The sequence below is a fragment of the Mus caroli genome, chromosome 6, assembly GCF_900094665.2.
Source record: "Mus caroli chromosome 6, CAROLI_EIJ_v1.1, whole genome shotgun sequence".
NCBI lineage: Eukaryota > Metazoa > Chordata > Mammalia > Rodentia > Muridae > Mus > Mus caroli.
In genome coordinates, this window is record NC_034575.1 from 90,629,704 (window position 1) to 90,640,567 (window position 10,864).

The following is a 10,864-nucleotide window of genomic DNA, read 5'->3' on the forward strand; positions in this document are numbered from 1 at the left end:
TTGCTGTATATTGCTTTTACTATATTTAGGTATGGGCCTTGGATTCCTGATCTTTCCAAGACTTTTACCATTGGATTTTGTTAAATGCTTTCTCAGTATCTAATGGGATGATCATATGCTTTTTTTCTTCGAATTTGTTTATATAGTGGATTATGTTGATGGATTTCTATATATTGAACCATTCCTGCATCCCTGGGAGGAAGCCTACTTGATCATGATGGATGATCATTTTGATGTGTTCTTGGAATCAGTTATTGAGAATTTTATTGAGTATTTTTGCATCAACATTCATAAGAGAAATTGGTCTGAAGTTCTTTCTTTGTTAGATCTTTGTGTAATTTAGGTATCAGAGTAATTGTGGCTTCATAGAACGAATTGGGTAGAGTACCTTCTGTTTCTATTTTGTGGAATAGTTTGAGGAGTATTGGTATTAGGTTTTCTTTAAAGGTCTGATAGAACTCTGCACTAAACCCATCTAGTCTTGGGCTTCTTTTGGTTGGGAGACTATTCTGTTTCTTTTTCTTTAGGGAATATGGGACTGTTTGGTTTATCTGATCCTGATTTATCTTTGGTACATGGTATCTGTCTAGAAATTTGTCCATTTCATCCAGATTTTTCAGTTTTGTAGAATATAGTCTTTTGTAGTAGGATCTGATGATTTTTTGGATTTCCTTGGTTTCTGTTGTTATGTTTCCCTTTTCATTTCTGATTTTGTTAATTAGGATGCTGTCTCTGTGCCCTCTAGTTAGTCTGGCAAGGGCTTATCTATTTTGTTGTTTTTTCTCAGATTCTGGTTTGGTTGATTCTTTGTATAGTTATTTTTGTTTTCACTTAGTTGATTTCAGCCCTGATTGTTTCCTGCTGTATACTTCTCTTGGGTGAATTTGCTCCTTTTTGTTCTAGAACTTTCAGATGTGCTGTCAAGCTACTAGTGTATGCTCTCTTCAGTTTCTTTTTGGAGGCACTCAGAGATATGAGTTTTCCTCTTAGGACTGCTTTCATTGTGTTCCAAAAGTTTGGGTATGTTGTGGCTTCATTTTCAGTAAGCTCTAAAAAGTCTTTAATTTCTTTCTGTATTTCTTCCACGTATATTTGGGCTTTCTACTGTTTATTTTATTATTGAAGACCAGCCTTAGACCGTGGTGATCTGATAGGATACATGGGATTATTTCAATCTTCTTGTATTTGTTGAGGCCTGTTTTGTGACCAATTATATGGTCAATTTTGGAGAAGGTACCATGAGGTTCTGAGAAGGTATATTCTTTTGTTTTAGGATAAAATGTTCTATAGATAATCTGTTAAATCCATTTGTTTCATAGCTTCTGTTAGTTTCACAGTGTCTCTGTTTAGTTTGTCTCCGTGATCTGTCCATTGCTGAGAATGAGGTGTTGAAGTTTCTATTATTGTATGTGGTGCAATGTGTGCTTTGAGATTTTTAGTAAAGTTTCTTTTATGAGTATCGGTGCCCTTGCATTATGATCATAGATGTTCAGAATAGAGAGTTCTTCTTGGTAGATTCTTCCTTTGATGAATATGAAGCATCTTTCCTTATCTCTTTTGATAACTTTAGGTTGAAAGTTGATTTTATTCTATATTAGAATGGCTACTCTAATATAGAGTAGCCATTTGCTTGGAGAATTGTTTTCCAGCCTTTCACTCAGAGGTAGTGTCTGTCTTTGTCACTGAGGTGGGTTTCCTGCATGCAGCAAAATGTTGTGTCCTGTTTATGTATCCAGTCTGTTAGTCTATGTCTTCTTATTGGGGAATTATTAAGAGATATTAAGGAAAAAAGGTTGTTGCTTCCTGTTATTTTTGTTGTTAGATGTGGGATTATTTATTTATTTATTTATTTATTTATTTTGTGGTTATCTTCTTTTTGGTTTGTCAAAAGAACATTATTTTCTTGCTTTTTTTTAGGGTGTAGTTTCCCTCATGTTGGAGTTTTCCATTTATTATCTTTTGAAGCGCTGGATTTGTGGAGAGATATTGTGTAAATTTGTTTTTGTCATAGAATATCTTAGTTTCTCCATCTGTGGTTATTGAGAGTTTTGCTGGGTATAGTAGCATGGGTTGGCATTTGTGTTCTGTTAGGGTCTGTATGACATCTGCCAAGGATCTTCTGGCTTCCATAGTCTCTGGGGAGAAGTCAGGTGTAATTCTGATAGGTCTGCCTTTATATGCTACTTGACCTTTTTCCCTTACTGCTTTTAATATTCTTTCTTTGTTTTGTGCATTTGGTGACAGGAAAAATTTCTTTTCTGATCCATTCTATTTGGAGTTCTGTAGGCTTCTTGTATTTTCATGGGCATATCTTTCTTTAGGTTTGGGAAGTTTTCTTCTATAATTTTGTTGAAGATATTTACTGGCCCTTTAAGTTGGGAATCTTCGCTCTCTTCTATACCTATTATTCTTAGGTTTAGTCTTCTCATTGTGTCCTGGATTTCCTCGATGTTTTGAGTCAGGATCATTTTGCATTTTGCATTTTTCTTTGATTGTTGTGTCAATGTTTTCTGTAGTATCTTCTGTGCCTGAGATTTTCTCTATTTTTTGGTGCATGCATCTATGTCTCCTGATCTCTTTCCTAGGTTTTCTATCTCCAGAGTTGTTTCCCTTTGTGATTTCTTTATTGTTTCCACTTCCTTTTTAGATCCTGGATGGTTTTGTTCAATTCCTTCACCTGTTTGGTTGTGTTTTCCTGTAATTCTTTAAGGGATTTTTGTGTTTCCTGTTTACCTGTGTTTTCCTGTAATTCTTTAAGGGAGTTATTCATGTCCTTCTTAAAGTACTCTATCATCATCATCATGAGATATGATTTCAAGTCCAAATCTTGCTTTTCCCGGTGTTGGGCTTTTTTTTTTTTTTTTTTTTTTTTTTTTTTTTTTTTTTTTTCCTGAGAGCGGGTTTCTCTGTGTAGCCCTGGCTGTTCTGGACTCACTCTGTAGACCAGGGTGACCTTGAACTCAGAAATGCACCTGCCTCTGCCTCCCAAGTGCTGGGATTAAAGGTGTGTGCCACCACTGCCCAGTTGTTGGGCATTTAATGTAGGCTTTCTTTGTAAAGCAAAATCTCTAGGGAATAGTTGGGCCTGGGTATTCCAGTATATTATATAAAAGTTGCCTCTTTAAGCTAAAGTAAGAATTTTATGCATAACTTGCAATTGAGACAAAGGGCAAAATGTTTATCTATGGAATGAAAATTAAATAGCCTTAACAGCCCAATAAATTCAGTTAACAATCTGTGTAGTCTCTTAGGTTATTTTAATTTTTTTTAAAAAAAGTAATTCCAGCAATAGTTTTTACAATCATTTAAGCCTTTTCATCTATAGGGTGAAATTTAACATTGCTGTAGAATGTGATACCTTCACTTTGGGAAGGAAAAGTCCCAAGAAGAAACTTAGAATTAGAAGACTCTAAGTACCTCCTGCTATTCCTCTTGGCTGTATCTTATGGCACAATATGATTTTTTAAGCTTTAGACAAGTTCTTAGAAGCCTGTTCTACAGCCAGGTTTTTGATTTAATTGAAAATAGAGCTCTGAAGTTTCAGGATGGTCAATGTCAGAATTGGGAATCAAAACACCAAACTTAGTTTAACTTCTTGTGAGAATTTGACACGTAGGGTGGCTGACTGCTTACTCATGACATGGACTAGTTTTTCCAAGATTTTCATTTGTCACGTGAATCCAAACTAGTGATACTGACACACACTCCCACTCCCATTTTCTTGCTGAGTAGGACAGAATCCGTCTCTGTGGCAAGGTCAGTCCCATTCAGCTGCTTTAGACAGATGCTGATGGACTTTGAGTTCTAAGCACAGCAGTCACTTCCCACCCCAAGTTCATGTGATGATAAATAGTTGTCACATGTCTGCTAATTCCTCCAGGAGCAAGTGTGCAGTGCACACTAGTTGACATTGCCTGCAGTCTACACAGGCACAGTCTACATGATCTATACCTGAACTAGACTGCATAAAGGCCAGCAACACGGGGGCCACTGTGCCCCAAGTGTCACCTCTGCTGGCACTTAGTATGCCACACAGGGCAGAGATGGGAAGGCAGCAGCTGGAGTCCACTGGAGTTCATTTTTATTTTGGAAAAGTAGGTGTGGCTTCTTTTGTCTTTTTAGAATTTCAAAAAGTTCAGTTAAAAGCAAAGGTAGTCCTACTGTGTGGGAATTAATAAGCAGATAAACATGGTTAGGCGCCTTTGCAGGTAAATGAGTAGTTAGGACTCTGAAGTCAGATGGTCTGACTCGAGTTCCTAACTATGTGTCTTTTGGCAAGTCACACAGTTTCTTTGAGGCCATCTTGCTCATCTGTCAAGAGAGTGACAACCTCACTGATTGGCGTATGGCTTGTTAGCAGGTTCAGTGAAGTACAGCTTACTGAGGGCATGGTGATGCTCACTGTAAACACTTCCTAAGTATTGAGATCTTGACCTCTCCTGATGTCTGTAGGTGACCTGCTCTGTGGCTCCGTTAGGTTTATTGTAGACTCTGCGTGGAACACCATTCAGAGCTTTTCTTCTTCAAGGGTGCAGCTGTTCCCTCCTAGGCAGTCAGCGAGTCTCTGGAGTCTGCCATGTTGACTTGCTCCTGCAAGTGGCTCTGGACTTGTTTGCTTTCCTTGCCTTCAGTCCTCTCCTTGGTCTCCCTCTTCCTTCTGTCTGCCACATTCCACTTGCTCTCCTTCAGGCCTGCCTGTCCTCCATCTTCCCCCGCTGTCTTCTCCTCACACTATCCTTTCCCTCTCCTTCCTTGCCTCTTTTCTCTTGCTTTTCTTTCTCTCCATTGTCTTTCTTTATATTGTCTCCATCTTTCACCTCTTTCCCTTTTCCTCCCCCTCATCCTTTCTCTTCTGTTCAGCGGCTCTTCTGAATGCTCACACTGCTTGCTGAGAGCACTCCACTGTAGCTCCCACATAGAGCCTGGCCAGCTCTCAGTGCTGCCGTTACTGTGGGAGATGTTTTGTGTCTGTCTCTGTGTCAGCCTTGTTTCTGCTCAGATTTTCTCTCCATTTCACAGGGCTTCACAATGTTCTTTATGTTCCTTGAGCTTGAAGTATTAGAGGACCTATGGCCAGGGTTTATCAGCTTTTTAAACATGTACTGCGCCTGCTTATTTGCTTAATACTGGTCTTATTGCAGCCAAACAATAAAATGAAACACTGTTAATAATCCTAGGTTCTTAAAATAATGCCAGGACAACCACTGATTTTCTTTTATCTAATCCGCATGATTTTTCTCTCTCTCCAGATTCCTTTCTCCTTGGTCCAGTTTCCCTTGTGGGAATCCTTGAAAGTAAGTTTTTAAATCATCATGTGAAGATTTTTCTAGTGCCCAACAGTGTGGGTATGCGATGGAAAAAGATCATAGTGAGTAGTTTACAGACTTCAAATGACCCGCAGCTGAGAGTGTTGTTCATGTGACTTCACGCGGTTTCAGACGCTACTGAGGGGTGTGTGCTGTCTCAGGTAGAGCCGGTGGAACTGAAGCATATTGCCTCGCTCTCCCCTGGACTGCCGCTTTTCTCCACTTAGTTGAATGGTGTGTGAGCATGTGTGGGTGAGTGGGCTCACAGGAAGAGCAATGAGGAAGAGTGGAAAGACAGCAGGGTCCAGCCCCCTCCAGCCCCAGGGCAGGCAGAAGGAGCAGCGTTAGGCTGGGAGGCTCTGGCTCTCCTTCATCTCTGCTGTGGAGTCCTAGTGGAACTAGGAGCCTTGAGTGACTACATCCTGGGGTTGGGGAAGATCACGCATCTGTTAGATAGAAGGGAACACTTTATGCAGTGAGGGCTGGGAAGGTGGCTCAGCAGGTGGAAGGGCTTGTCACAAAGGCCTGACAATCTAGTTCAATCCTTAAAACCTACATAGAAAGCCAGTATGGTAGTGTATCCCAGGATGCCTATGGTGAGCTGAGATGGCAACAGTAGGTTGGGGGTCTGTGGGCTGGATGGTGTGGAGTATGCTGAGGAACGTTCCTCAGCAAGGTGGGAGGTGATAACAAACTCTCAAAGATCACCCTCTAATCTGCACACACAGGCATGCATACATGCATAGCAACTGATTAATTAAATGACTTAAACATGCATAGGCATTGCATCTGTTCTTCATCATTTGGGGCAATGGTAGTGCTAGGAACGACGTGGGTCTTTGCCAGTATTGTAAAGGACTTAATAAAAAGAGTACTACGTGGTTCAGGTTGTTATCATCATATATAACGTCAGTGTTGCACTGTGCATATACACTCAGAGAGCTGTACTGAGTCTGTATGTCTGTAATGTAGACTGTATGTCTTGCTAGGATAATGGTCATGAAAGATGGAACATTCTTGTTTCAGTGAGAAGGGTTTATAAGTAATGAAGCAGGAAAATGGCAAATTATCTTGGTAGGAGTTGGGGCTGGGACAGCTCTGCAGTCCAGTGCTTGACTGGCATGCTTAAAACCCCAAATTCAATCCCACTACTGCAAGAAAAGGAACAGACAAAAACCATGCTGATGCCACCATAATTTGATGGATTTGCTATGCATGGTGTATAGAAAACAGTCTTTAAAAGTATCATAGGAGTTAGGTTGGACTCCAATATATCCTATTAAAGTTGTATACCAAAGAATATAAATGAATTCAAAACATTGCTCTTTTTAAAAGTACTGGAAACTGGAGCCGGCAAGATGGCAGTTGCCTTCAAGCCTGATGGCCCAAGTTCTATCTCCAGGATCTGATTGGTGGAAGGACCAACTCCTAAAAATTACCTTCTTATCAATTCATGCACACACACAGGCACGTGTGCACCCCCTCCCACCCACAACACACAATTAAATGTAAAGTTTTTTTTTTTTTAAGTTTCAAATAAACTAGAACACTAAAGATTTATTACATGTGATGATTTTAAAAGGTACTGCCCCTCATTTAGTGGAGTTTCAGGGCCTTTTGTTGTCATGTTTCAATGTTTCCTTCGTGGTGCAGGGTGAAAACAGATTCCTTAGCCCATTTTTCAAGGCATGATGTAACAGCCATCCAATGAGAAGGTCACATTCCCTTAGCATACCAGGTCCCTTTTCAGTGTGTGACAAAAGAACAGCGAGGCCAACAGCACACAAGAGCCCTGTGTAAGCTCTTCAGTGAGCAGCATTCACAGACTGCAGGGCCTGACAATAACCAGCATTCACAGGCTCTGCTCACGCTGACGCCCCGGCACTCCGCGTCCACAGGAATGTTTGCAGGTCCAAAGATGGAAGAAGTACGGGGTTGGCTCATTTCTATCCAGAAATTTAAGGACATTTGTAGCTAAGAAATTGCTAGGAATTTTTGTAGAAATTTCAGATTTCTGTGTTTAAAGTTCTTTTAAAATTTTAGTTTTACTTTCATGTGTTGCCTGCATGCTTGTGTGCCTGCTGCCGCAGAAACTGGAAGAGAACATTGGCTCCCATGGAACTGTAGCTACAGATGATCATGAGCAGCCATATGAGTGCTGGGAACTGAACTCGGGTCCTCTGGAAGAGCAGTGCTCCTAACTGCCGAGTCATCTCTCCAGTCTTGATAAACGCATCTGTGGAGTGGTACATAGTGTTAGTTCCCCAGGGAATACCATGCACACAGTAAACAAGATGCATCAGTTCTGAGGGTGTTCAGAGCCACTACTGTTCTCGCACCCCAGCTCATTCATGTTAGCCACTGTTTTGCATTGCCCGTAAGCAGGGGAGTGTGCCATATAGCGCCCCTGCTCTGCTTCCTTCTCTTTTAGAGTGCTCTTGGGTCTTGGTAATGCTTTTTTGCCCCTGTGGCATTTCAGAATGTGTGGCTCCATTCCATATTGATGACATTTGAGCTATCCCCAGGTTTCCCTGGTTATTCACTGAGTTTCTGTAAATATCCACCTGTAGTATTTGTATGGACATACACTTTCTCTCTCTCTCTCTCTCTCTCTCTCTCTCTCTCTCTCTCTCTCTCTCTCTCTCTCTCNTCTCTCTCTCTCTCTCTCTCTCTCTCTCTCTCTCTCTCTCTCTCTCTCTCTCTCACACTCACTCAGAAAGCTGCCTAGGAGTGGTGTTGCTAGGCTGGAAAGGGGGTATGTGCTTAATCGTGTAATAATTCCTACAGGTGTATCCTTAATTGTATAAAAGTCCATAAAGGTGTGTGTGTGTGTGTGTGTGTGTGTGTGTGTGTGTGTGGTTTCCAGTGCATTCTGCATTCTCACCAGCACGGGTGAGAGATTCCTGTTCTGTGTCCTTGCTACATATTCATTGATTTAAAGAAAACAGACACTCAGAGTTGTCGACTACTGAGTCATCAGAGTTTTTGATTTGCATTTCCCTCAAGGTTAAATAACAGTGTACATGCCTTCCTATATTTTGTGTTTTTCTTTAACATCTAAACACGAGATCACAGAGTCTTTGTGGAAGCAGAAAACTTGTGGCTGTTTTTGTTGTTGTTATTTTGTGTGTGTATGTGTGTGTGTTTATCGTTTTACACGCAAACTTGCTTTTTGTCGTGTAGGGAGATTGTGTCATGTGAGGTGATTTCTCTGTTGTGTTCATGTGGAGACATGACTTAGGAAACTTTCTCAGCCAGGCCCTAGCAGTACATAGTATGTAGCCAGCGGTGGGAGTCTGGACACTACTGTCCTAAAAATTCTTTGTCAAAATCATAGCAGTCACCTTCCTTTTAAGCTGACTTCCTTCAGCTGTCCCCCCGTCTGTGTTAGTCACAGCTATGACACTTCTTACCCTGACCAACCTCGTAGCATTACCTCTTCTCCTGGGCTTTGAGGGGGCAGCAGTCTTGTCTTGTACATGTGATGCTCAAGGCATATGCTTCCTCTGTGTGCCAGCGTAGGATGCTCAGCAGTCTCATTGGCACCCTCACGTAAGGTGTCACACGGTGACCAGTTCAGAACAAGATGCCCAACCTTTAATAGAACCCTGGGGATCATTCCAGAATTTTTCCTTCACTTACCTGAGTGTGTCCCATCAGCAACACCTTGCTCGGCTCCAGACTCCACTTTACCCTGGCTGTGCCTCAGATGCACCACCAAGTTTCCCTCAGGGTATTTAGAGACTTAAATTTTTTGGTGCGTAGACCAGGCTGGCCTTGAACTTGGAATGCTGCTTCAACCCTTTGAGTGAGTGTGGAAGTTACAGATGTGTGCTACTGTGTCCAGCTTGGTTTTGCTCTGAATTCCCTAACTTTCTTCTTCCCCAGATGGTCAGGTGCTCTTTTACTGAGGTGAGTCACGTCTTATGCCCTCTCCTAAAACCTCTCTAAAACCTTAAAAGGAGGAAGAATTTCTCCTCTTCTTCCTCCTCTTCCTCCTTTTCCTCCTTCTCTTCCTTCTCTCCTTCCTCCTCCTCCTCCCCAGCCTATTCCCTCACCTAGACCATCACTCTCCGTGCAGCCACCTGCACTGCTCCCCCATGGCCCTGTGCACTTGCTGTGCTGTGCTTCCTGCTGCCCTTCTGCCCTGCTGCCCTGCTCACTCTGGCTCTGTGCACTTGCCGTGCTGTGCTCCCTGCTGCCCTGCTCACTCTGGCTCTGTGCACTTGCCGTGCTGTGCTCCCTGCTGCATGTCATTTATTTGTTCATTTGAGGCACTATTGCTTGTGTGTGAGAGGCATTTACTTCTACTTTTCCAACATGACAAGTGATGATGGTCTGTCATTAGGGTGTGTGACAAGGTGTTTGAAAGAGACGTTCATTATGCTGAGTGGGCCTTTTCCAAGGGACAGAGTGATAGAGAGCAAATGCCTCAGGGCTGGAGCGACAGCTCAGCAGTTAGCAGTACTCACTGCTCCTCCAGAGGACCCAAGTTCAGTCCCCGGCACCTGCAACGCCAGCTCCAGGCCGTCCGACACCATTTTCTGGCTTCCCCCTAGCCTCCACAGACGTCCACACATGCATGCCATACACTTATCCTTCTTATAAACACTCTCCTAGGCTCCATGTACTCCACTCTTTCCCTCAGCCTCCTCAAGTCCAATTAGTCATCACTTAGGTCTTAGACTGAATATTACGCTAGTGAGACGCTTCCCATCCACCCTCTTCAAGAAATTCCCTGATTCTCCCCTGGGCATCAGAGACCTGCGTAGTCTTTTCTGGCTTTTCAAGAGTTTCTTTAGGAAAGCACATGCTCTCCCTAATCACACTTACCAAACCCATCAGCTGTGGGATGAGCAGATACCATGGCAGGCCCTGGGTGAGGGCCTACATTTATCTTCTTCGCATCCTGCAGGATTCAAGAGCTCAGCCTCTCATTAGACTTAGATGGGAAAGCCGGGCATGCGAGAGACCTCTGTCTTCGAGTCAGATGGATTTATATTTGCTCATAACACTTTTTTATTGTGCAACAGTAGTGGCCATAACAGAAATACTAAAAACCATAGCCAGCATTTCTTAAAGGTACAGTGTGCTGGGCCCTGTTGTGACCACTGTGCATGGGTGACCTGGCGCTAACCTTTGTTTCTCCTCTGGAGATAAGTGTTATTTGTCTTCTTTTTGTAGCTGTGGGAAGGGGGCAGGGGGGAGGCAGGTAGGCAGGCAGGCAGGCAGGCAGAGCATGCCAACCAGTAAGGCTTTCTCCCAGTTACAGGAGTGCTAAAGAGTACCATCAAGACTGAACCCAGGTGTCTGGCTCCAGCCCTGTGTTGTTAATCCTTCTGTTCACGAAGTGCGGTGTCCTTACTATTATCTTCTCTTTCCTATGCTCCAGAGTTAGTGAAAGTTAGCCAGAGTCTCTCTCCTGAACCCCTGAAGGCAGTTCTTAGGGACCACTGTGCTTGGGCAGAGGTCACTCCAGAGCTACCCTTTGTGAGTATCTGTGTTCTTAAGGGACCACTGTGCTTGTGCAGAGGTCACTCCAGAGCTACCCTTTGTGA

The 10,864-nt window shown here is 42.8% G+C and overlaps 1 protein-coding gene across 5 annotated transcripts in view; it reads left to right on the top strand.

Moving 5' to 3' along the window:
- The window catches only part of Slc25a26 (solute carrier family 25 member 26), a 101,200-nt gene that overhangs the window by 66,140 nt on the left and 24,196 nt on the right, over positions 1-10,864 (top strand). For 2 of the 5 annotated variants that reach the window (XM_029478601.1, XM_029478603.1), the window contains 2 exons: positions 5,250-5,294; positions 9,195-9,218. The exons of 1 other annotated variant lie outside the window; for it this stretch is intronic. In XM_029478601.1, the coding sequence (XP_029334461.1) occupies positions 5,250-5,294; positions 9,195-9,218 (69 nt within the window). The remainder of the gene's footprint in view (positions 1-5,249; positions 5,295-9,194; positions 9,219-10,864) is intronic. 2 more of the 5 variants (XM_021164333.1, XM_021164335.2) reach the window with 1 other exon arrangement.